The sequence below is a fragment of the Eublepharis macularius genome, chromosome 5 (assembly GCF_028583425.1).
Source record: "Eublepharis macularius isolate TG4126 chromosome 5, MPM_Emac_v1.0, whole genome shotgun sequence".
In the NCBI taxonomy this organism is placed as follows: Eukaryota; Metazoa; Chordata; class Lepidosauria; order Squamata; family Eublepharidae; genus Eublepharis; species Eublepharis macularius.
The window spans coordinates 168069403-168093098 of NC_072794.1; the positions used below are offsets into that span (position 1 = coordinate 168069403).

At 45.9% G+C, this 23696-nt stretch overlaps 1 protein-coding gene across 4 annotated transcripts in view; it reads left to right on the top strand.

Annotated features, from left to right (window-relative positions):
• ARFRP1 (ADP ribosylation factor related protein 1) overlaps window positions 1-22796 on the top strand; it is a 61588-nt gene extending 38792 nt beyond the window's left edge. For 2 of the 4 annotated variants that reach the window (XM_054980754.1, XM_054980755.1), the window contains exon 7: window positions 22277-22796. In XM_054980754.1, the coding sequence (XP_054836729.1) occupies window positions 22277-22597 (321 nt within the window). In that variant the 3' untranslated portion in view covers window positions 22598-22796. Of the gene's footprint in view, window positions 1-780; window positions 882-1962; window positions 2875-22276 lie in introns of those variants that run through there. The other 2 variants (XM_054980756.1, XM_054980753.1) reach the window with 2 other exon arrangements.
• Window positions 22797-23696: the final 900 nt, after the last annotated feature.

The following is a 23696-nucleotide window of genomic DNA, read 5'->3' on the forward strand; positions in this document are numbered from 1 at the left end:
TTCTTCTGAAATCCCCTGGTATGTTCCATAAGCCATCGTAAATTTGCCATGTTATCTCTGGTGCCTCTTCCTTTTCTGAATCCAGCTTGAACCTCTGGCCTTTCTCATTCCGTATATGGTAAGAGTCTTTGCTGTAGAATTTTGAGCATCATTTTGCTTGCATGGGAAATTAACGGCTTTAGCAGCGCTTAACATAAGTGAAATCAAATCTTTCCGAATTGCTGGAATATCTGAGTTATCCCATAGGTTGAGGAAAGCTAGCTCAGGGCGAGGTTGGATGGTATATCCCATGATACTTTCAGTCATTTTGAAGATCATTACCCAGTAGTGAGAGATCAGAGGGCAATTCCACCAACAATGTAGGAAAGATCCTGTTTGCTTGCAGCCACACCAGCAATGAGGGTCATAAGAAAGATTCATGTAGCGTAACTTGAATGGAGTTAGGTACCATCTGTGCATAACTTTTCTAAATATCATCTGGCCCCTTTTTAATGCCATCTTTCAGGCCGTCATTCAGACATCACATTGCTGGGAATTCATTTTCCAAGCATGCAGGTCCCGATCCGGATCACGACTGCAGCCTGGAGGGAGGCAGGGGCTTTCAGCCGTCTTTCTGTACGATTTATCCAGCTGGAAATGGCCCGGTGGGAATTTTTTGCCTTGCCGGGGGTGCTGTGTGTGTTCCAGTCGGTTCTACACCATGCTGTAGCAGAAGGCACGAGGAAAGGTTGCAGAAGGTCAGTCCCCTGCATGATAGTAGCCTTTTTCTCCTTTGTGTAGGGCTGCCTGTCGATCCCAGACATCAAGACGGCATTTAGCGACTGCATCAACAAGATTGGCAAGAGGGACTGCCTGACCCAAGCCTGCTCCGCTCTCACTGGGTAAGCGTGGGAAGGCGTCCCACTACGGGGTTGATTTCAGCAGAGCGTGCAAGCAGTGGGAGGGGAGGGAACGTTATAGGAAGCTCACATGGAGAGCTCATTCTGGTCGCATGTGGACAAAATGAGAAGGAAATGCTAGCCCTGATCAGTTGCCTGCAGCGTGTGATCTTGAGGTTGGAGACACCAGGCCATCAAGACTGAGAGCCATTGCTGGCTCATGGTGTGAGCCGTGGACCAGTGGGCCCTGAATTTGAATTTCACCTCAAAATTGAGAGCGGTTGCTGTTTCATGGTATGAGCCATCCAGGCCCTGGATTTGAATCTCTCCTCAAGACTGAGAGCTCTTGCTCTCAACCAGCATGGACCAGCAGGTCCTGAATTCAAATTTCACCTCAGCTATAAGCATAGCTGGGAGTCTTCAGATTACCTGGCTTACCATTCTGAGATAGCTGGGAGGGACCTAGCAGTGATGTGGGCTGTTTTAAGCAATCTTTAGTTGTGTGCCCTCAGGTCTTTTCCTACATGCTTTTCTGAAAAGAATGCGAACAGCAGGAGGCACCACTGAAGCATGGTGGTGGAGGAAAGTGCCATCAAGTCATAGCTGACCTACTTGATGACGTGCCATCAAGTCATAGCTGACCCCCTAGCAGAGTTTTCATGGTTTGCCATTGCCTGCCTCTGCAACCCTGGTCTTCCTTGGAGGTCTCCCATCCAGTTACTAACCAAGGCTGACTCTGCTTAATTTCTGAGATCTGACTAGATCAGGCTCATCGGGGCTATATATTGGTAGAGAGTGCTGCCAAGTCATAGCTGACTGATGGTGACCCCTCATGGAGTTTTCATGGCAAGAGACTACCAGAGGTGGTTTGCCATTGTCTGCCTCTGCAGCCCTGGTCTTCGCTGAAGTCTCCCATCCAATTCCTAACCAAGGCCGGCCCTACTTAGCTTCTGAGATCTGACGAGATCAGGCTCACCTGGACTATCCTGGTCAGGGCCCAGCAAAACATCCAGGGAAGGATTGTAAGGCCACATGCTGACCAGTGCTCAGGACTCCAATGTCCTTTCTCTTTTTGTTTCTTCAGCAAAGGGGTGAACGAGGGGATCGAGTGGATGGTGAAATGCGTGGTGAGAAATATCCATCGCCCTCCAAGGCAGAAGGACATCACGTAGAGAGCCACGGAGGAACTGGGTTCCAGACGTCTTTTGTCCTGGACAGAATCGCTTTGCTCTGTTTGTCTGTTTCTTTCTTTCTCTCTCTCTCCTCTTGGAATGAAATCTCCAGAACTCCTGGCCCGTTCCTAGTTTGGGCGTGTTGAACGCACGCACCGTGTCGTCTTTTGGTGTCTTGCAAAAGAACTCCTCAACTGTGAAGGATTTTAACCGAAGATCTACTGATTTCCTCTACTCCCTTACTGCATAGGCTGTGGTCATCGCCCCTTGGAGATGGGGGCCCCATAAGAGCTCAGGGCCCTTGGGTCCCTCTGTATCACCTTTACTTGTGAGACTGAAAATTCTTGGGTTGGCTGATCTCATGGAAACGTATGCTCGAAATACATTGAGTAGCACACATTCCGGTTGCCGTTGGAAGCGTCTGGGTGTTTTTCCAAACCTGAGTTCGTGGCCACGGGTCAACGGGGCTTGGAAGTGGGAGGTGACCGTTCCTTTGTAACAAAGAAAGCAACTCACCAGCCCCGTGAGTGGGCATAAAGGGCTGTGGCCCTGGTTATATTTGCATTAGTACAGGGTTACAACTGATGTATAGATTTTATTTCTCATTGGTTTTGTGACTGCAGGTGCAGAGATGGGTACTGGCCGACAAAAACTCTCTTTGGATGACGTTCACCTCTGGTTGCCTCAGCTAAGCAGAGAAAATTAGCTGGGAACTGTTCTCTTGTGGAGCCAATAACGCTCTCTATATTTCCAGGATCCAGAGACGCTGTATGAAGATTGTTATCCAATAAAGTTTCATATCCCACTTTGCCTCCATTGGGGGAAAACGTACGGGCACCTAACGCTCTCCTGATCAACCGGTTTCTCTTTGTGAGATGTCCTGGCTTTAAAACTGAAAGGAAGTTATTCTCTTTTGTGTGTGCAAAACCAACTCTTTTAGGGTTGTCGGTGTTCGACTATGTGTGCGTTAGACTATTAGCAGTGATCTCTCTAGCTGATATAGCTCTGTTCTTTGGTCAACCATGGTTATAGCTTAGCTTCCAAGCCACTGGTCTTCTTGAGGGACCCAGGCCCTACCATGTGGTCATCAATTGTTTATTGTTTTTTTTTAAAAAAATGATTATTATAGAGAGAACATTTAGGATACGGAAAAGAAAAAAGAGGGAGAGGGGACAAAAATTTAAAAGAAAACTTCAGCTACATATTACAAGGACTAACAAAATGCAATATGCATAGGACTCTTAAAATATAACTCTCAAGCTTATTGCATAATATACTCAGAACTGATCAACTCAAAAAGCTTTAAAAATCTTCCTTTTCTTAATCTTAATCAGGGCTTTTTTTCAGCAGGAATGCGGTGGAACGGAGTTCCAGAACCTCTTGAAAATGGTCACATGGCTGGTGGCCCCGCCCCCTGATCTCCAGACAGAGGGGAGTTGAGATTGCCTTACGCGCCGCCGAGCGGCACGGAGGGCAATCTAAACTCCCCTCTGTCTGGAGATCAGGGGGCAGGGCCACCAGCCACGTGACCATTTTCTTCGAGGGCAACCCACTGGGTTCCGCCACCTCTTTTCCCAGAAAAAAAGCCCTGATCTTAATAAACCTTACCCCTAGATCAATAAACCTCATAATTATCTATTAATGTGTTAAACGAATTATCTATAAGATATATAACAGCGTTTAGAGCATTACTGATTATTTTGTGGAAAACACATGGTGTCTTTTCAGAGACCAGGGCTGTTTTCAGACGTCTTTAAAATAGTGCGATACTCTCGGAAGGCTGCCGGTGTCCTCGCACGATATTTGATTCCGTCCGTTTACAAAACGGAGGCAGGCAGTGACGATGGCGCTTTCATGGCATTCGGTAAACGGATGGCATCGAAAGGCGTGCAAGGAAGCTGGCAGCCTTCCGCGAGTATCGCGCCGTTTTAAAGACGTCTGAAAACGGCTCTCCCGCTATTTTATTAAAGCCCAAAGCACGCACGGATTTTGACAGCTCATTGCGAAATGCGTCCAACGAAGCTGCTTATGATGTTTGCACGTAAGCACATATTCAGATGTAAAACGCAGGGAACATTCAGTGCTAGGCTGCATTTCTCAGAGGAGTTCTAACGGGAATGGAGAATGTCTGTGCCTTGGCGTGGATAGCCACCTGCGATGCTCATTCCAGTGTTGCAACAGCTCAAGGTCAATAAAGCATTTGTCAGCCCCGGTCAAGCAGTGAAGAATTTTCCCACTTCTGTCAATTGCTAATCTTGCACCCCCCCTGAGAGTGAAGTTTTTCCACTGACGTCTGTGCGCTTCCCTGGTTCTCGAATGCGTCGAACTGTTTTTCTTACAAGTTCCAGGTTTGGGAAGGAATTGGAAATGCTTGAAGGGCTTTGAGAGCAGCACTCTGGACCAGGCATTCGGCCTAATTCTGTACATGTTTACTGAGAAATGACTCCTACTTACTGCCAGCTCTGTAGCATACCATTGCAACTGTAGGATCCTAAGGGGAAGGAGGATATAACAGAAACTGCCATTTCTCTCCAGTCACTGGATTCTATCCCCTTAGCTTACCCCTACAGAATGGATGGGACAAATTAGACCTGCCGTTTTTTCATTATTTGTTCTTGACTTGCCAATTTCTCTTCGCTCTTGGGAAATTAGTCTAGTATGCAAAGGTTGCAAAAAAAGTTCTAAGCCACACCGTCCTGGTTCTTTTCTCTCTGTCTCTCTGTGTCTGTTTTTTTGGTGGTATTTTTCTCAAACCGGAGGGTAATGGAAGAGACAATGTGAACAATGTGAACCCTGAGCGGAGGGTTGAAAGGGAGCTATTGAAAGACAAAGTGGGAGCAGGCCATTGACACTATGAAAGGAGCATACAGTCTGTAGAAGAGAGAAAAAGGCCTCTAGGAGCCAAGCTACAAGTGACGAATTACACTTTCATGGCAAGTGAACAGACTCACACATATTCCTCCCTGTTCACTTGCGCTCCACTTGATCACGTGATCAAGTGGAGGGCAATTGGAGCGCAAGTGAGCGCAAGTGACGAATGACACTTGAACGGCAAGTGAACAGACTCGCATGTATTCCTTCCTGTTCACTTGCGCTCCACTTGATCACGTGATCAAGTGGAGGGCAATTGGAGCGCAAGTGAACAGGAAGGAATACATGCGAGTCTGTTCACTTGCCGTTCAAGTGTCATTCGTCACTTGTAGCCTGGCTCTAAACAGTCTTATCTGGAAGCGTAGAGTTAGTGCTGTCGAGTCATAGCTGACTTATGGCAACTCCTGGTGGATTTGCAAGGCAAGAGACTACCAGAGGTGGTTTGCCATCGCCTGCCTCTGCAATCTGGTCTTCATTGGAGGTCTCCCATCCAATGACTAACCAAGGCTAACCCTGCTTAGCTCCTGAGATCTGACGTGATCATGCTCACCTGGGCTATCCAGGTCAGGTCTTCTCTGGAAGACCCATGAGGAATTGATATGCATCTAACGCCAACTCCTGATGGGTAAAGCAACTTTACCTGCTGTCCCGTGCTATACCCTGAAGCTGTGAATTCCATAAGCTAATTGTGAATTGTGCAAAGTCGTGCTTCCTTCTGTCTGCCCTGAAACATGCTGGAACTGTGGCTTCCTCCACCCAACCAAAGCCCGTAAAGTCAAAAAAAAAATTGGCTAAAGTGCATACTGCACCATGCATAGCTTTAAGGGGTATGGGTTGGTTCTAGACTATCTGGGACCAGTGAAGATTTCTGCTCATGGGCTTGGATTTTTCTGCCTCCTCTCTCCTGTGGGAGCCCCAAATGCCCCACAAAATCCTGTTCTTGGGGTGCCCATCTCCTTCAGGAACAGGATCTAGGCAGCTGTGGCATGTGCGCGGGAGAAGGTCAGGAAATGCACTTCATCCTTGTGCCTGTGGAAATGTCAAATATTTGGCTTGGAGACCGACATTTCTTTCCCCAGTTAACAGAAACAAAGCAACACATAACAGATAACGAGAGAGCATTAACCTTGCCTTGTTAACTTCACAAGTTGAGTGTAATAGCAAAGGAAGGTTTTATCCCATACACGGTGCTCATGTGAAATGTCATGTCAGAACAATTTGTATTTGGAAAGACGCTTGTGGCTATTGCGATGGGTGTTGGCATCGGCTATAAAAGGACTTCCTTGTGTATGAGAAGTGTGATAGGGTCTTCTTTGGGCCCTCGTCAGTCAGTTTGGCCAAGAGGGCTGTGCCCCATATATGGCTCTTCCAGCCACCAAGCATTTTTTGAGTACGAAATACCAAATATTTGTACAGTCATTGTTTTATTGCAGAGTGCAATGCAGTCAGCATGCTTTCGACACCCTCTCCCCCCTCTGTTTAGATTCCCCGAACGTCAGTTAATATTACTCAGGTCATTAAAATGTTCAAAATTCTAAACATGAATGAATGCGTTATCTGCTGCTCTCGGTCTTGCATCAGATCCCTCTTTACAATGCATACGTTTATTTTGAATAGGAGCCAGTTTGCACTGGCAGGGGGAGATCTGGGTCAATGCATCAGCTAGACTCACTTCCTTAATGGAAAACGTTTGCTCTTACGGGCATTGAAGATGCCTCCAGGAGCAAAAGCTGTTTATTAAGCAGACTTGGTGACAGGTTGTTGTACCTATTTATGGAGCTTAAGGGGCATTCAAATTCACAAAGGAGCCTTTGAGATGAGCTCATTTGCTTCCTGGATTTTCTGATGTATGTATCTTATTTCTGTTGTGGCTTGTCCTCAGTCCGTAACTGGAGCTGCATATATAGGAAATGTTGCTTTGTTCCAAGAATCTAGGAAGGGGAAGTTATGGCCGTTCCAATCCATCTTGCCAGAATTTGGCTCTGGCATCTAGGAAGTACTGATAAGAATACAGGGACTCATGTTTAGATGCATAGTACAGGATGTATACAGAGGATGTGCACACACATGGATTCCCACCCAGGCACATAAAGGAGCAAGGTACACAGAAACAGCCCTTACAACAAAGAGTTGTAAGGGAAACCACGTCATCAGTACTCATTCTAGTTACCATGTTGGTAGTCTGAGAGGCACTGATTGAACCGAGGCCATCCAATGAGTGGTATCCATTGCAAGGAATTGTGACTGCTCGGCTTAGTTAGCAACCAGTCGTGGTAGCACAGGAGAAGACAGGCAAACGTGTGCCTGTCATTAACACCGCTGGGAAGGTCTTAACCAAACAACCTCTGTATTGTTATCAGTGCCACTGCAATTCAGCTCAGCGTGCGGCTGGTGGCCCACCAGAAACTTTCCCAGTAAGTTAAAAAGGCCAGTCTGCTCTTTCATTTGCTGATGTGGCATCTGATGGCAGCCTGGTGTTAATTTCTTCCTCCACGAGGTCATATACCCCCCACTCTCACAAGAGAGTTACAAAATAAGTTGGTGGACTAGCCTGCCAGGTGTTTGAATATACCTGTACATCACCTGTATGTAGATGTCTCTTCGTCCTGTGGAGAGTGCCTTCAAGTCATAGCTGACTTATGGCGACCCCTGGTGGAGTTTTCATGACAAGAGACTAACAGAGGCGGTTTGCCATTGCCTGCCTCTGCAATGCTGATCTTGGTTGGAGGTCTTCCATCCAATCAAGGCTGACCCTCCTTAACTTCTGAGATCTGACGAGATCAGGTTCTCCTGGGATATCCAGGTCAGGGCAGCAGTAGAAACAGGGGAAAAGTCCTTCCATGCTTTTGTGACATGGGGAAATTGCTTGGTTCTCCATTTTATGGATATAAATCTTTTTCCTTCCCTTCTTCTGGTTGCAATTTCAGTGCAGTTCCAAATGTCTTCTGCATGTCTGATTGTGACATGAGATTTGTCATTTTAGCTTCTAGGAAGAATTCAGGCTTGATGTGATCTAGAACCCACTTCTTTGTCTTTTTGGCTGTCCCTGATATCCACAAAACTCCAGCACCACATTTCAGCGGAATCAATTATCTCCCTGTCAGCCTTCTATATTGTCCAAGTTTCACATCCATTCATTAGTAATGGGGAACAATTGTTTGGACTATCTTGGTTCCCAGAGAGACGTCTTTATCTTTAAGGATCTTTTCTCGTTCCCTTACAGCTGCTCTTCCAAGTCTCAATCTTCTTGTAATTTGTGGTTGCATTCTCCCTTTTGGTTGAAAGCTTAAGTCCTGAAAATCTTTTTGATCTCTAAGTTGCCACTGGATTGTCATCCACATGAATGAATAACCGTAATCATCCCGTATCCCCCCCAAAATTGGGATCAGGGTCTTGGATTTGTGAATGTAATCTGCAGGTGATAGTTCTGTTTTCCGGTCAGCAGTCAAAGCAATCTATGGGGTTGGCCAGGCATCAATCAGAATACAGGATCCAGCAGCAATATACCCTGTGGTGGGGCAGCTGCTAAGGATACAGGCATGGCCTACTGCTATTTTTTTAAAAAAAATTAGATACAGAGATTTTATTTAAAAACTAAAAATATAGCAAAAAGTAAATGCATAAAGACTTATACAAGCAGTACATTTGAAATTAGATTAAACTGGGTGGTAAACTGCAGTACTGCAGCCCAAGCTCTGCTCACGACTAGGGATGTGCGTTTCGGCATTCAGAATGCCGAAAGAATGCCGAAACAAAAGTGTTTCGGCTTCTTTCGGGGAATGCCGAAACGTTTCGGGGAATGCCGAAACGTTTCGGGTAGCCGAAAGAAAAAAGCCGAAACGTTTCGGGATTCTTTCGGCTTTCTTTCGGCTTTTCTATGGGAAAATGCCTCCGTCTTCCAGGACGCCTGGAGGAGGCATTTTCCCACCAAATAAGCCCAAAATTGGTGGGGACCTTCCTCTAACCCTTCTCTAACAACCACCCAAGTTTCAGACAGATTGGACTTTGGGGGGCCATGTTATGGCCCCCCAAAGCAGGTCCCCCCATCCTCCCATAAGAAAGCGAAGGAGCAGCATATTGTTAGCATGCTGCTGCTGATCTTTCTTCATTATTTCCTATGGGGAAAAAATGAAGAGGCAGGCTTCCTTTGCCAGGGGTGGCATTTTGCATGCAAAATGCCCCCCAGCCCTCAGGGGCCCTTCTCCCACCCCTCCTCCCACCCCCCACCAAGGCTCAGCCTGCTCCCACTTGGGGGGGCCATTTCATGGCCTCCCCAAGTAGGTCCTCTCCGCCCCTATAGTCCACCCCTTACAGCCCCACACAAACCCAATTCCCCCCCAGCTGCCACACACAGACCCAAATCCCCACATTAGCCCCTCACAGACCCAAATCCACCCCCACCTGCCCCACACCCATAACCCCAGGAACAGGCTGGCAAAGGCCAGCCCTCTCCCTTTGTTCCCTATGCTGGGAACTTCTAAACTCTCTTTCCCTGGGCAATTCTGCACAGCCCAGGGGTGCCACAATGGTGGGCACACTTCTGAGTGCCAGCTGGTCCCTGTGAAAGAGCACCTGAACCACAGACACCCTCCCTCAAATTCCCCCACCACCTACAGAGATGGCTGGCCAGCCAGCCCCATTGTTCCCTATGATGGGAACCAACTGCACAACAAAGAATAAAACAAGAACAACACAAAATAAAGTTTAAAAAAAATTATTTTCTCCCTTCCAAAGTACAAGTAGGCAAAGCATTATGACACATTACACCAGCAGTCCCCCACACAGAAAAATTAAAACAAAACTCACTTAACATCAGAGAATCACAAAACACGATTCCTGTCAAAAACACTTTATTTCTTGAACAGCTTTAGGTTACACAGCAGGGGGGAACACCAAAGGGCATGGCAGCACTATCTTACACAAAAATAACACAACTCACTTAACATCAGAGAATCACAAAAGTACAATTCCTGTCAAAAACACTTTATTTCTTGAACAGCTTTAGGCTACACAGCAGGGGGGGAACACCAAAGGGCACGGAAGCAGTATCTTACACAAAAATAACACAACTCACTTCACATTAAAGAATCACCCCAAAAAATTGCTGTCAAAAGCACTTTATTTCTGTAACTGCTTTAGGTTACACAGTAGGAAGGCACCACAGAGCAGGAAAGCAGTGTACTACGCAAAAATAACACAACTCACTTCACATCAGAGAATCACACAAACACAATTGCTGTCAAAACGGTGAAGTGGGTTGTATTATTTTTTGTAGTACATTGCTATCATGCCCTGTTGTGCCCTCCTACTGTGTAACCTAAAGCTGTTCAAGAAATAAAGTGTTTTTGCCAGGAATTTTGTTTTTGTGATTCTCTGATGTTAAGTGAGTTGTGTTATTTTTGTGTAAGATAGTGCTGCCATGCCCTTTGGTGTTCCCCCCTGCTGTGTAACCTAAAGCTGTTCAAGAAATAAAGTGTTTTTGACAGGAATTGTGCTTTGTGATTCTCTGATGTTAAGTGAGTTGTGTTATTTTTGTGTAAGATAGTGCTGCCATGCCCTTTGGTGTTCCCCCCTGCTGTGTAACCTAAAGCTGTTCAAGAAATAAAGTGTTTTTGACGGGAATCATGCTTTGTGATTCTCTGATGTTAAGTGAGTTTTGTTTTAATTTTTCTGTGTGGGGGACTGCTGGTGTAATGTGTCATAATGCTTTGCCTTCTTGTACTTTGGAAGGGAGAATATAATTTTTTTTAAACTTTATTTTGTGTTGTTCTTGTTTTATTCTTTGTTGTGCAGTTGGTTCCCATCATAGGGAACAATGGGGCTGGCTGGCCAGCCATCTCTGTAGGTGGTGGGGGAATTTGAGGGAGGGTGTCTGTGGTTCAGGTGCTCTTTCACAGGGACCAGCTGGCACTCAGAAGTGTGCCCACCATTGTGGCACCCCTGGGCTGTGCAGAATTGCCCAGGGAAAGAGAGTTTAGAAGTTCCCAGCATAGGGAACAAAGGGAGAGGGCTGGCCTTTGCCAGCCTGTTCCTGGGGTTATGGGTGTGGGGCAGGTGGGGGTGGATTTGGGTCTGTGAGGGGCTAATGTGGGGATTTGGGTCTGTGTGTGGCAGCTGGGGGGGAATTGGGTTTGTGTGGGGCTGTAAGGGGTGGACTTTAGGGGCTGAGAGGACCTATTGGGGAGGCCATGAAATGCCCCCCCCCAAGTGGGAGCAGTCTGAGCCTTGGTGGGGGGTGGGAGGAAGGGTGGGAGAAGGGCCCCAGAGGGCTGGGGGGCATTTTGCATGCAAAATGCCACCCCTGGCAACACAAGCCTCCCCCAGCTGTCAGTGGTAGAGATGAGAGCAGAGCACCTACTTGGGGAGGCCATGAAATGCCCCCCCCCAAGTGGGAGCAGGCTGAGCCTTGGTGGGGGGTGGGAGGAGGGGTGGGAGAAGGGCCCCAGAGGGTTGGGGGGCATTTTGCATGCAAAATGCCACCCCTGGCAACACAAGCCTCCCCCAGCTGTCAGTGGTAGAGATTAGAGCACCTACTTGGGGAGGCCATGAAATGGCCCCCCCAAGTGGGAGCAGGCTGAGCCTTGGTGGGGGGTGGGAGGAGGGGTGGGAGAAGGGCCCCTGAGGGCTGGGGGGCATTTTGCATGCAAAATGCCACCCCTGGCAAAGGAAGCCTGCCTCTTCATTTTTTCCCCATAGGAAATAATGAAGAAAGATCAGCAGCAGCATGCTAACAATATGCTGCTCCTTCGCTTTCTTATGGGAGGATGGGGGGACCTGCTTTGGGGGGCCATAACATGGCCCCCCAAAGTCCAATCTGTCTGAAACTTGGGTGGTTGTTAGAGAAGGGTTAGAGGAAGGTCCCCACCAATTTTGGGCTTATTCGGTGGGAAAATGCCTCCTCCAGGCGTCCTGGAAGACGGAGGCATTTTCCCATAGAAAAAAGCCGAAAGAATGCCGAAATAATGCCGAAAGAATCCCGAAAGCCGAAAGCCGAAAGAGATTCTTGTTTCGGCTTTCGGCTTTAACGATAGAGAATCTTCTTTCGGCTTTCTACTTTCGGCTATAGCCGAAAATTTTTGGCTTGCACACCCCTACTCACGACCTGAGTTCGATCCTGGCAGAAGCCGGGTTCAGGTAGCCGGCTCATGGTTAACTCAGCCTTCCATCCTTCCAAGGTGGGTAAAATGAGTACCCAGGTTCCTGGGGGTAAAGTGTAGATGACTGGGGAAGGCAATGGCAAACCACCCCGTAAAAAGTCTGCCTAGAAAACATCGTGATGCGACGTCCCCCCATCAATAATGACTCGGTGCTTGCTCACCTTTACCTTTTAATAAAAAGATCCGATCAGAATATACAATAACAAAACTTAATTGTATAATCTCTTCTTCCCTCTCCTTGGTTACTTATTCAGACTTTATTATCAACTAATAGAACTATTTAATAGAACTATTTTAGTTAATCATTTCCCTGTGTTTTGTCTTCTTATCGAGTTACCTTAATTATCTTAGTTTTAGTCTAAATAATAATAATAATAGCATTTGATTTATATACCGCCCTTCAGGACAACTTAATGCCCACCCAGAGTGGTTTACAAAGTATGTCGTTATTATCCCCACAACAAACACCCTGTGAGGTGGGTGGGGCTGAGGGCCAAGCTACATATGACGAATGACACTTGAACGGCAAGTGGATTGAGTGGAGGGCAAGTGAACAGGGAGAAATACACTTGCCGTTCAAGTGTCATTCGTCATGTGTAGCTTGGCCCTGAGAGAGCTCCAGAGAGCCATAACTAGCCCAAGGTCACCCAGCTGGCTTCAAGCAGAGGAGTCAAAGAAATCCTTCCATTTCCCCCAAAATTCAGCTATTGGTCTGTTATGTTCATAAGTAGTTAATTTGGCCATTGATGCATATTCATAGATCTTATCTATTCACTCTGACGTATCAGGGCAGTATCTGCTTTCCATTTCGCTGCATATAGCACTCTTGCTGCTGTCACCGTGTAATGAAAAAGGTCTCCCTGTTCTTTTCTAACATTGTTTGGTAGAATGTTTAATAGCATGTTTTTTGGATTTAGCTCAAATCCGAGCTTGAAAATATCCTGCATCTCTTCATGTATCTTTGTCCAATATTTCCACGCTTGCCCAGGCGTCAGAGCAGAGGACAGGTCCAGCATCAGTATACCCTGTGGTGGGGCAACTGCGAGGGCTTCTTGCACGACCTACTGCTATTGACCCTCCTGCCATTCATTTATTTGGTTGGCCCAGTGAAACTGGGGAAAGGGCTGGGGGGGGGGGAGTGAACAGAGACAGGGGAGGCAGCAGGCAGAGGAAGAACACACAGGCAGGTTGGAGGGACGAAGGTCATATTTGGGGATCTAGTAGTGGGTAGAAGAAGAGAGCGGGACCCAGGTGCCCTTAAAACCTGGAACTGGCCATGTCGGAGGACCTGAGTTCAAGGCAGCTTCAGTGCTTTCATTTTAAGAAATTAACCTCTGGAAGGAGGTAGGACCAAGCGAAACAGCTCAGAGGTAACTTTCTTTTTCCTATCAAGGAAATCGTTCTTGTTTACACGCCTAGCTAGGCTTTTATTTTCTGAGGTGCAATAAATAGTACGAGCCGCTTCCGAAACTTTCTGCAAAATTCCCGTAAGGCAAAAAGAATGCAAGAAGAAAAAACAGGGAGGATGAGGTCAAGAGGGTATCTAATCCAGTTTCCTGATGATAACGGCGGCTTTCAGCCTGCGCCTGGCAAATTAAGCAGGACACAAAGGCGGGGTCTCTCGGCTCCCGCTCTGCAGATACACTCAAGGCCCAAAAAGCCATGAAAGGTGGTTCAAGATAAAGTTCTCCTGATGGCTTTTTTTTTCTGTTTCAGGAACAGGAGCTTAAAAATTCCTCCTTGGGCCCTGAGGAAGATCTAGCAGGCTGTGGAACAGGCTGTCCGCAGCTGCCCCAAAATACATTTCAGAGGAGGTTGGGGCTTAAAAAACACACACACACACACACTCCCCTTCACCACAAGACAAGGCCCGGCTGATTCTGCATTCGCATTCCCCTTAATAGGGTGGAGGCAAAGCCACGCTCACACCCACGTTGTGGGCCTCAGCAAGCGGCTGTTGGAAAGATCGTAGCTATCCACTCTGTGAAACTGAACTGCCTGTCCTGAAGCTCTTGAAATGTTATTTGGTGTAGTGGTTAAGAGCGTGGGTCCGTGGGGCTCTAATTTGGAAAGCCGGGTTTGATTCCTCATTCATACCCTTGAAGCCAGCTGGGTGACCTTGGTAGTGGTTAAGTGCGCAGGACTCTAATCTGGAGAGCCAGGTTTGATTCCCCACTCCTCCACTTGAAGCCAGCTGGGTGACCTTGGGTCAGTCACTTAAGAGTGGCAGGACTCTAATCTGGAGAGCCGGGTTTGATTCCCCACTCCTCCACTTGAAGCCAGCTGGGTGACCTCTTTCAGTGCTCTCTCAGCCCCACCCACTTCACAGGGTGTTTTGTTGTGGGGATAATAATAGGGTTGCCAGGCCCCCTCGATCTCCTAGCGGGAGATTGGGGCCTGGCTCTTACCTGGGGGGGGGGGGTGCGCATGTAACCCTTGCCTACTAGAGGGAGATAGACAGTACACACATGTGCGGAGCGTGCGCACGTGCTCCTGCATGCGCGATAACGTCAGTTAGTGATGTCACCACGCAGCCCGTTCGGGCGCAGATCGGGCCTGCGGAGCGCAGGAGTATTCCTGCGCTCTGCAGGGGCCCACAATGGGCCCAATCCATGCCAAAACAGGCCCAATCCGTGCCCATTTTGGCACGAATCGGGTCAGTTTTTGCGTGTATTGGGCCCGTTTAAGGCCCCTGTGGAGCATGGGAGCGTTCCTGCACTCCACAGGGGCCCACAATGGGCCCGATCCACGCCAAAACGGGCCCAATCCGCACCCGTTTTGGCGTGGATCGGGCCCATTTTGGCGTGGATTGGGTCCGTTGTGGGCCCTTGCGGAGCGCAGGAACGCTCCCGCGCTCCACAGGGGCCCCGATTCAGGCCAAAACAGGCCTGATCCTGGCTGCTGCTGTGCGCGGGGGTGCACAGCACCACAGGGGGGCGCGCATTGAAGGTGCGCACCCACCCACTGGCCAGGTAGGTGGGGGCGGGGGTGGGATTTTGCATGTTTGCCTCGGGCTTTTCCAGGTGCCTTTCCCCTCTAGCATCCAGGTTAGAAGCAGCAGGGATGGCGATGGCTATGGTAGGGGATCTGGTACGCCTGGCCCCAAATCGCCTACAAGCTCCCATGGCAAAGCGAGGATGTGGACCTAGGTTTTCCAGATCCTAGTCTGACACTCTAAGCACTATACTATGGAGAACAGCATGTTTTGCTATTCTGAATCTTTTAGAAGCCACTCAAATGTTCTGTGTTGCTGATATGGGAGGAGCAACAATTGGGGTCTCCAGATTAAGCGGTTGCAGTGCTAAGAACGTCATTTGGCACTTCGAAGGCCTCCCTGATGGTGTCGTTACAACTTTGAAACTGGACTCCTGCCAAACGAAAGGAGCTCCTGGCTTAACAGCCCAATTAATCGAATCTCCACTTGAAGCCAGCTGGGTGGCCTTGGGGCAGTCACAGCTCTCTCTGAGCTCTCTCGGCCGCACCCACCTCACAGGGTGTTTTGTTGTGGGGATAATAATGACATACTTTGTTAGCCGCTCTGAGTGGGTGTTAAGTCGTCCTGAAGGGCGGTATATAAATTGAATGTTGTTGTTATTGTTATAACAACAGGTAGTGTGGTGCAGTGGGTAGCATGCTGGGCTGCAACTGGGCTTCCTACTAAGCCAGAAATCTCAGTTGATGACCTTGGTCTAGTCACTCTTTCTGAGCCTAACCCACCTCACAGGGTTGTTGTGGGGGTAAGATGGAGCGGGGAACCAGCACCATAGCTACTTGCAGGGAGAGTGTGAGAAAAATGCGGTAGACAGAGAAGTTGCTGAAACATTTGCTAACAACTTCACAATTGGGGAGACTTACCTCTAAAGTCTGATTCAAGTAATACAATCCTCTAGATATTTTATAGTAAGCTATAAGCCAGCAACCGCAGTAGAATTTAAAATGACAACGGTGCTTACATTTGGCACAATGTTTATCTATTGAGTAAATATTGTTGGGATTGCCAAATAAGATTAGGGTAAATGTGTGGACATGCAGTACTAGTAATAACTGCTCTTATATACCACTCTTCTTGACAGATTAGTGCCCCACCCAGAGTGGTGAACAAGTTAGTGTTGTTATTATCCCCACAATCCAGCTGGGGAGCTGGGGCTGAGAGGAGTGGCTTACCCAAGGCCACCCACTGAGCTCATGGTGGGAGTGGGATTCGAACCGGTAGTGTGCTGATTCACAGCCCAGTCACTTAAGCACTGTGCTACAGCAGCTGTTCGTGGCATGGAGATAAATAACATCACCTGGCAAATAACATCCCATTAAGCCTTTGTTGAAGAGCCAGGACATTTTTTTTCTTCAGGCAGTTGGCAGCCATAACTAAGGTTCATCTTTTGGTATTGTATGATTCAGCCGGCTCATGGCTATAAAAGCTACTTTTCATATCATATCCTACTTTAGGTGCCTGTTATTCAAGGAAGCATCTACCGTATTCCCAAGCATTCTCTTTAGGGTTGTTAACCTGCAGGTTAGACCTGGAATTAAAACTGATCTCCAGAATACAGAGATTAGTTCCCAGGAGGAAAGGACAGTTTCAGAGGGTGGACTCTATGGTATACTATAGACTCTTGGAGAAATGGCAGTCCTAGAGTGACATCAAATCCTATCTTCCTCCCATCTCCAAATTCCACCCTTCCCAGCCACCACCCCATCTCTCCAGAAATTTCCCTAGCCAGAGTTGGGGATCCTAATTCTCTCCTTCAGGGCCTGACCAGCCCCAGGTCTGTTTGTTTTTGGCAATATGTCTGGGTCATGTGCCTTCAGAGCACATCCTAGGGGCTGCTGAAAAAGACATATCCTAGCCTTATTCTTTTAGACGACCATTAAGAAAGTTCCCTGTTTGAACTTTTGTGTTATGACTTATGAGCACAGTGGAAAATATTCCACCCCTACGTATTTCAATGACCTATTTATAAGGAATGAACAGGGGAATTCTTAGAATAGTTTCTTCTTCATTTTGATTTTTGATTATACTATCTGAAGGTCAAGTTTCTTTTTTTATTATTAGAACACAAAAGGGTACAGAAAGAAAAAAAGGGAGAAGGGGGAAATCAAAACAAATGTAAAACTGTGCACTACAAAGGTTGCTAAAATACAAAGTTCAAAAGACATAACCTTTATCAATGTTAAAATATAAATTAATGTAATTATTGAGCCTAACTAATATATACTAGCCTAACTAGTATATATACTTCCCATCTATGCTACTCAAACAGAATTCAAGCCTATTTCTGTTTGTTATTTAATAGTAAAGAGAAAACCCTCATTATTTCATTGTTTACTCCATATTATCCTTTCTATTTTTAACAATATCAATTATTGACAATATCACTGCTTGTTTCTTGATATAACTAATTAATATAGTCTTTAATATAAATATAAATATAAAATACCATTGAAAATTCTAACCTTTTTCTATTCCTATCTTAAACAAAAGAGAGAAGATCAAGTTTCTATTTTCAACAGCTACTGAGAACGTGGCTTCTTCTGCCTTGCAGCTAATGGACAAAGATGTTCACGTGGAGAACTAACAGGGCTTTTTTTCAGGTGGAACGCGATGGAACGGCGTTCTGGCACCTCTTGAAAATGGTCACATGGCTGGTGGCCCCGCCCCCTGATCTCCAGACAGAGGGGAGTTTAGATGGCCCTCCGCACCACTGGTGGCACGGAGGGCAATCTAAACTCCTCTCTGTCTGGAGATCAGGGGGCGGGGGCATCGGCCATGTGACCATTTTCGCCAAGAGCAATTTAAACTTTAAAAAACACCCCCCTTGTTCCAGCTGACCCAAAGTGACATCATTGTGTGGTCCCAGGAACGTGCACACACGTTCAGGAGTTGCCCCCTGTGCTGGCAACCCACTGAGTTCCACCACCTCTTTTCCCAGAAAAAAAGCTCCGAGAACTAACATAAGCCTAGGGTTCCCAGGTGCCCGCCGGTGGTGGGCAAACTCCCAGGGATTTGCCCCTTTGCCCGTTGATCTGCCAGCAATCGGCAGGAGGTGGCAAGCCTGGGGGAACACGAGGACATCACTTCAAATTTGGCCCCAAATGGGCTGAATCGGCCCCACACAAAGTGCAGTAGCGCTAGTGCGGCTGGACCAATGACGTCACTCCCAGAAATGATATACTCGTGCACGCACTGGGAGTGTGCATGAGGAGAAGCACGCTGAAGGCGCAAGGTGAGTGCCACATCCCCCCTCCCTCCTGCTGGGAGAGTAAAGCCCCCTCTCCAAGGGGGAAGACATTCTTCTTCCAAGAGCTGAGCAGCAGAAGCAGCTAGCAACAGAAGATCCTTCACCCCGGGAGGGTGGGTTGGATGCAGGAAGGGCCAGCAATTATAGGGACCAGTCAGGCAGCCACCTTTCCTTAGGAAGCTTTCTTGTTTTCTTGCTAGCTCCTTTATGTATTTATTTTTCCCCGCTTGTTGAAAAGCATCCCCTGTTTAATCTATCATTCACAAAGGACTCCAAGGAAAGGATGGTAGGCCCCCACAAAACCCCATGTTGCCTGACAGTCATAATTCCTGTTCTTGATGTTAGTTCCTGGCGGTTAACCGAAACAGTAATTCTTTGAAACTCCAACAGGATGGAAGAGAAGGCAGTATTTATTTTACTAGGTTTAAATTCCCCTAAAAGCACCAAGCCGGACGTTCTAATCTTTCCAGTGAGGTTGCTGGGAATTCCTCTCCAATCTCTGACCGTTTGGTTTCAGCCAAATCAATTCAAACGATAACTTCGGCAAACTTTGTCAGATCACATTCACAACAAGGTTGCTCTTAAGTCTGAAATACTGGCTCATTTTTGCTCTGTGCAATGTGCAATAATAAGCAATAGTGAAAAACTAGAGCATCCTGAAAAATACATAAAGTTGAACCCTCTGCATATTGTCCCAAAACATAATAAAGAAGGTCCATCTTTCAATAAACCTGCCTTGTATAATTATCATCTTTTAAAATATCTATCTATCTCTATCTATCTATCTCTATCTATCTCTCTATCTCTATCCCCGTCCGTCTGTCCCTGTCTCTGTCTCTATGTAGAAAAATGTATGCCACCTCTTCAGGAACCTACCCAAGGCAGCTTACAAAACAAACAGTAATAAAAACAAAACATTAAAAGATATTAATTAATCTTATGTTAAAAAACCCAGCCTAGCATAAAACCATAGACTGTTTGGGGGCCCAAATCGGCTCAGCGCGAAGCTCAAGAGCTCTTCCCAGGCCTGCATGACAATGTCACTTCTGGAAGTGAGGTGATCGCTCTGTTAGCAGCAATTAGTAAATTTAATACTACTTCAAATCCATAGAGTTGGAGAGAGCAGCTGTAGTGTAGTGGTTAAGTGGTTCAGCTGTGAATCAGCACTCTGCTGGTTCGAATCCCACCCCTGCCATGAGCTCAGTAGGTGGCCTTGGGTAAGCTCCTCCTCTCAGCCCCAGCTGCCCAGCTGGATTGTGGGGATAATAATAACACTGTTCACCGCTCTGGGTGAGGCACTAATCTGTCTAGAAGAGTGATATATAAGTGCAGTTGTTGTTGTTGTTGTTGTTATTCGAATTATCCAAAACACAATCAACAATAGGCAGAGGTCACATGTTATTATTGATTGGCCTTGCTAAGCTGATACAAGTTTCCGCTGGAGACCTAAATATCAACCAGATATCAGCGTAATAGGTACGCTGTTCCAAGTAGCACCATCTTTTGCAGTTCTGTAGGTGTTATGACAGAAAGCTGCAGGTTTATCATCATCATCATCACCATCATCTTGTGATCCATTAGTGGAAAACACTTAATGGCCACCATTTTCTCTGCTATGCCATCAGGCTTGGGGCAGGCTTTTTGAAAAATTATAATAGCAATGACCTAATTTTAAAAAATAAAATCCTTGAAAGACCTCTGCTGGAAACTGAAATCATTCTTTTTTATTATTATTATAATTTTTATTAAAGTATATATAACAATGAAACATCTATAGTCTTCCAACAATACAAAATACCAACTGTCTCTTAATACAGAGACAACGTGTTTATAACAGAGTTCTGTCTTTTACAAAAACGTAAAATAATAATATTACCAGTAAAATAAAAGCGTAATCGTCATAATAGAGTTCCACTAAAGAAGCTCACCAGAACCCCCGCATTTCCATATCAACAATATCATATTTTAACTTTGTTAATAAAAGTTTGTTTTTGGATAAAAATTCTAAGGTTCCCATTTAACATAGAAGTTTGAAGTACCTGATGGGTTAGTTTGAAGATACAATTTTCCAGTTATTTTCTCCATCAATAGTAGGTCCCAAATTTTATTAAACCATGTATGAAATCATTCTTATTTATGACACATATATCTCAGACTTTGTATTCCAACGGCCAAAGCAAGTCTGGCGTGCAATACTAGAAAAAGAGAAAATGAGACTGGAAAACCCCTGGAGCTTGCTCACAATATGCTGCTCACAGAAGCTTTCTATTAAGTCCCTTGGCTTTTGATATTAGTCTTATGAAGGGAGTTTGGTTTGGAAGCCCGCAGCTGTTTTTTCAGCTTCCTGGCTCAGGGAAAAAACAAAGCTCAGCCCCAGAGTCTGGAATTAATTGGCTGCCTTGTGGAAAAGTCAGATGAGACAGAGAGACTCCTACCAAAAATAAAAGAAAAACAAAATGCAGTACACTTAAGAGATGATATCCAGAGGATAGAACTGGCACAAATTTGTTCCTGAGGGTCCGAAAATTCACTCCTGTGAATGTTGATGTTAAATTTTTAACCACACATTTAGATATTATTTGTTTAGTTAGAAAACATATCTTGCCTTTCAGTCGCTAAAATGGCAAACAAGACAGTTCACGAGGGGCGGGAGGAATTCAAAATGTTAGAGACAACATTTTAAAAATTAAAATTGAAACAAAAAAATCTCTAAGGCCAGCAGAAAAAGGAAAATGATCATAAAAGGGCAATGAAAATAATAAAATGAATATAGAAACAGCAGTAAAAACATTAGGAAGATTAAAAGCAACAGTAATGAAAATGATATATTGTCGAAGGCTTTCGTGGCCGGAGAACGATGGTTGTTGTGGATTTTCCGGGCTGTATCGCCGTGGTCTTGGCGACCAAGACCACGGCGATACAGCCTGGAAAATCCACAACAACCAGTAATGAAATCCACAGATGAAAGCTGCAATGCTAGGGGATGAAATGTTTGGTAAATATTCAGTAAACATTTCTTATCCATATTAGCTAATTTCAGTATTTTAGTATTTAGTGTCTGGATTTGGTAGTTGAGTTTAATATTGACTACTTTATTCTTTACAAAAATAAATATTGTGCTGCACAAATAACCATTTATTCCAGATGCAATGAGTGGATCAGTGCTCTTTTGGAAGGTTTGAAAATAAACACAAGGAGCCACGAAAATGGAGGAAGTACAGTGTGAAAATGTGATTGTGTAAAATTCAAATATAATTTTAAAAAATACAGAGACCATTTCACTAGCTATGCTGAGCTAGTTAACATCTGTAATGGCCCAGGAGTCTTGAATGAGAAAACTGAAGCCTTTGGAGGGGAGGCAGTGTGAAAGTTCTTTAAAGACCCCTGAGCTGTTTTACTCTGGATTCTCCCTTTGCAATTCTTGTTCTTGAGAAACGGAGACTTTCAGGTTTGCAACAATGTCAAAAGAAACTGAGAGTCTCTCTGCAGGAGATGCTTCAGCATATGTTCATCAGCTGTAGGGAGGTGCAATGTTAGCTGGGAAGCATAGTTTTAAAAGACAGAGCCGTCAGAGATCGCTCCTCAGAGGGTTCGTTAATTTCATCTTCGCCTCCCCAAAGGCTCTGTCAATTTCACCTCTCCAGTCTAAAACGGTGTGGGATGGCAACCAGAGGGCAGCAAGGAATGGAAATGGGCTGGAGCTGCCTTCCAGAGCTGATCTTGGACCTGGAGAGGTTATAACGGGCTGAAGTTTCCCTTCTGGCATTTCACAGCCCCTTCTCATAGCTCCAGTATGTAGCAAAGCCTTTGTCCTGCCACCAGCTCTGTCTTGTAAAACTACCCTTCCCAGCTACCATTGCATCTCCCAACACGTGTTCTTCACATGTCAGATGTCTCGTGTAGAGAGACTCTCAAATGCTCTCAGGTCAGATTTTGTGTCCACTTGTTTTTTTTCACAGGGACTGACCTACTTGTCCAATGCAAAGTGCAGAAGGGCACTGTTGAAAGTGTATATCCCATTGGAGAAGAATCAAGGTGCTGGAAATGACCAAACTCCCTATGTCTCGGGCTGGATAACGATGGGAAGGAAGAGCCATGAGCAATTTCCGCCGGCAAAAGAGAAAACAATTGTGTTGCCTGGAAGGCAAACAGGTGCAGCGGAATCAAAAGGGAAAGCAAAATTCACTGAGGTCAAGGTGATGGGATGTTGGAATGTATACGTTGTCAGTGGCGCCAGAACAAAAGCCAGGCAAGACAAGAATAGCCCTCTCGTTCTGTGAATACTTTCCCTTTCTCTTTTCAGTCTGGGTCGAATCCAAGGAGCTGGTTTCTAGCATGAATCAGTTCCCCTGGAATTCTTCCATGCACCAGGGGCCTAGCAATTATGTGGATTCGTTCCTGAATCTATGGAGGGTTTTTCAAACAAGCCCTGTGGCTTGGGCACGTAGAAGCTGATCTTGAGGCCCGAGAGAATGCTCGAGATGGTGATAGGAGCACCCTGAAGGCTGAGAACTGGTTCTAAGGAAACCAATTCATTAAAAAATATTTTAAAAGACTGGTCCACTGGCCTTTTGTGAGAGCGTCATACAAGCACCACAGACAGCCCAACAGAAGAGAAAGGGCTTCTTCAGGTGACCTGTGGGTACAGAGCAACAGACATGTTTATTTTAATTTCATAATACAGTTTTGCTATATTTGTTACTGACATTGAGGTTTTCCATAATTTCTGGAGCCATGCTGCTTTGATTTATCTCTTGAGTTCCGGATGCATTTTTTGGCTTTAGTTTTCACCTCGGATTTTTTATTATTTTCCCTGGGTTATTTCCCAGTTCTTTTGAGACCGCTTTTATCCCAATCTTTGTTTCTGAGTCAATTTTTTTTTTAGTCAATTTCTTCCTCATGCGTAACGTTTGGTTTGGTTTGGTTTGTCCCATCCATTCCCAGCCAACTCCAAACCACTTTTCGATGACTGGACATTCATCCTCATCAAATTGCTATCTTTTTTTTTTTTAGTCATCGTTTTCACAACATTGTATTGGCCTACTTTTGTAACCATCCAAACAAACAGATTCTCTGAATTCCCAGCTTTCATTTAAAAAAAAAAAAGTGTTTACCCTCTTCCAGGGCTTTTCTAGGAAAACAGGTGGTGGAATTCAGTGGTGGAACTCAGGACCGCACAATGATGTCACTTTGTGTCAGCTGGAACAAGGAGGGAGTTTTTTAAAGTTTAAATTGCCCTCGGTGAAAATGGCCACATGATCTCCAGACAGAGGGGAGTTTAGATTCCCCTCTGCATCGCTGTCTGGAGATCAGGGGGTGGGGCCACCGGCCATGTGACCATTTTCAAGAGGTGCCGGAACTCCATTCCACCGCGTTCCA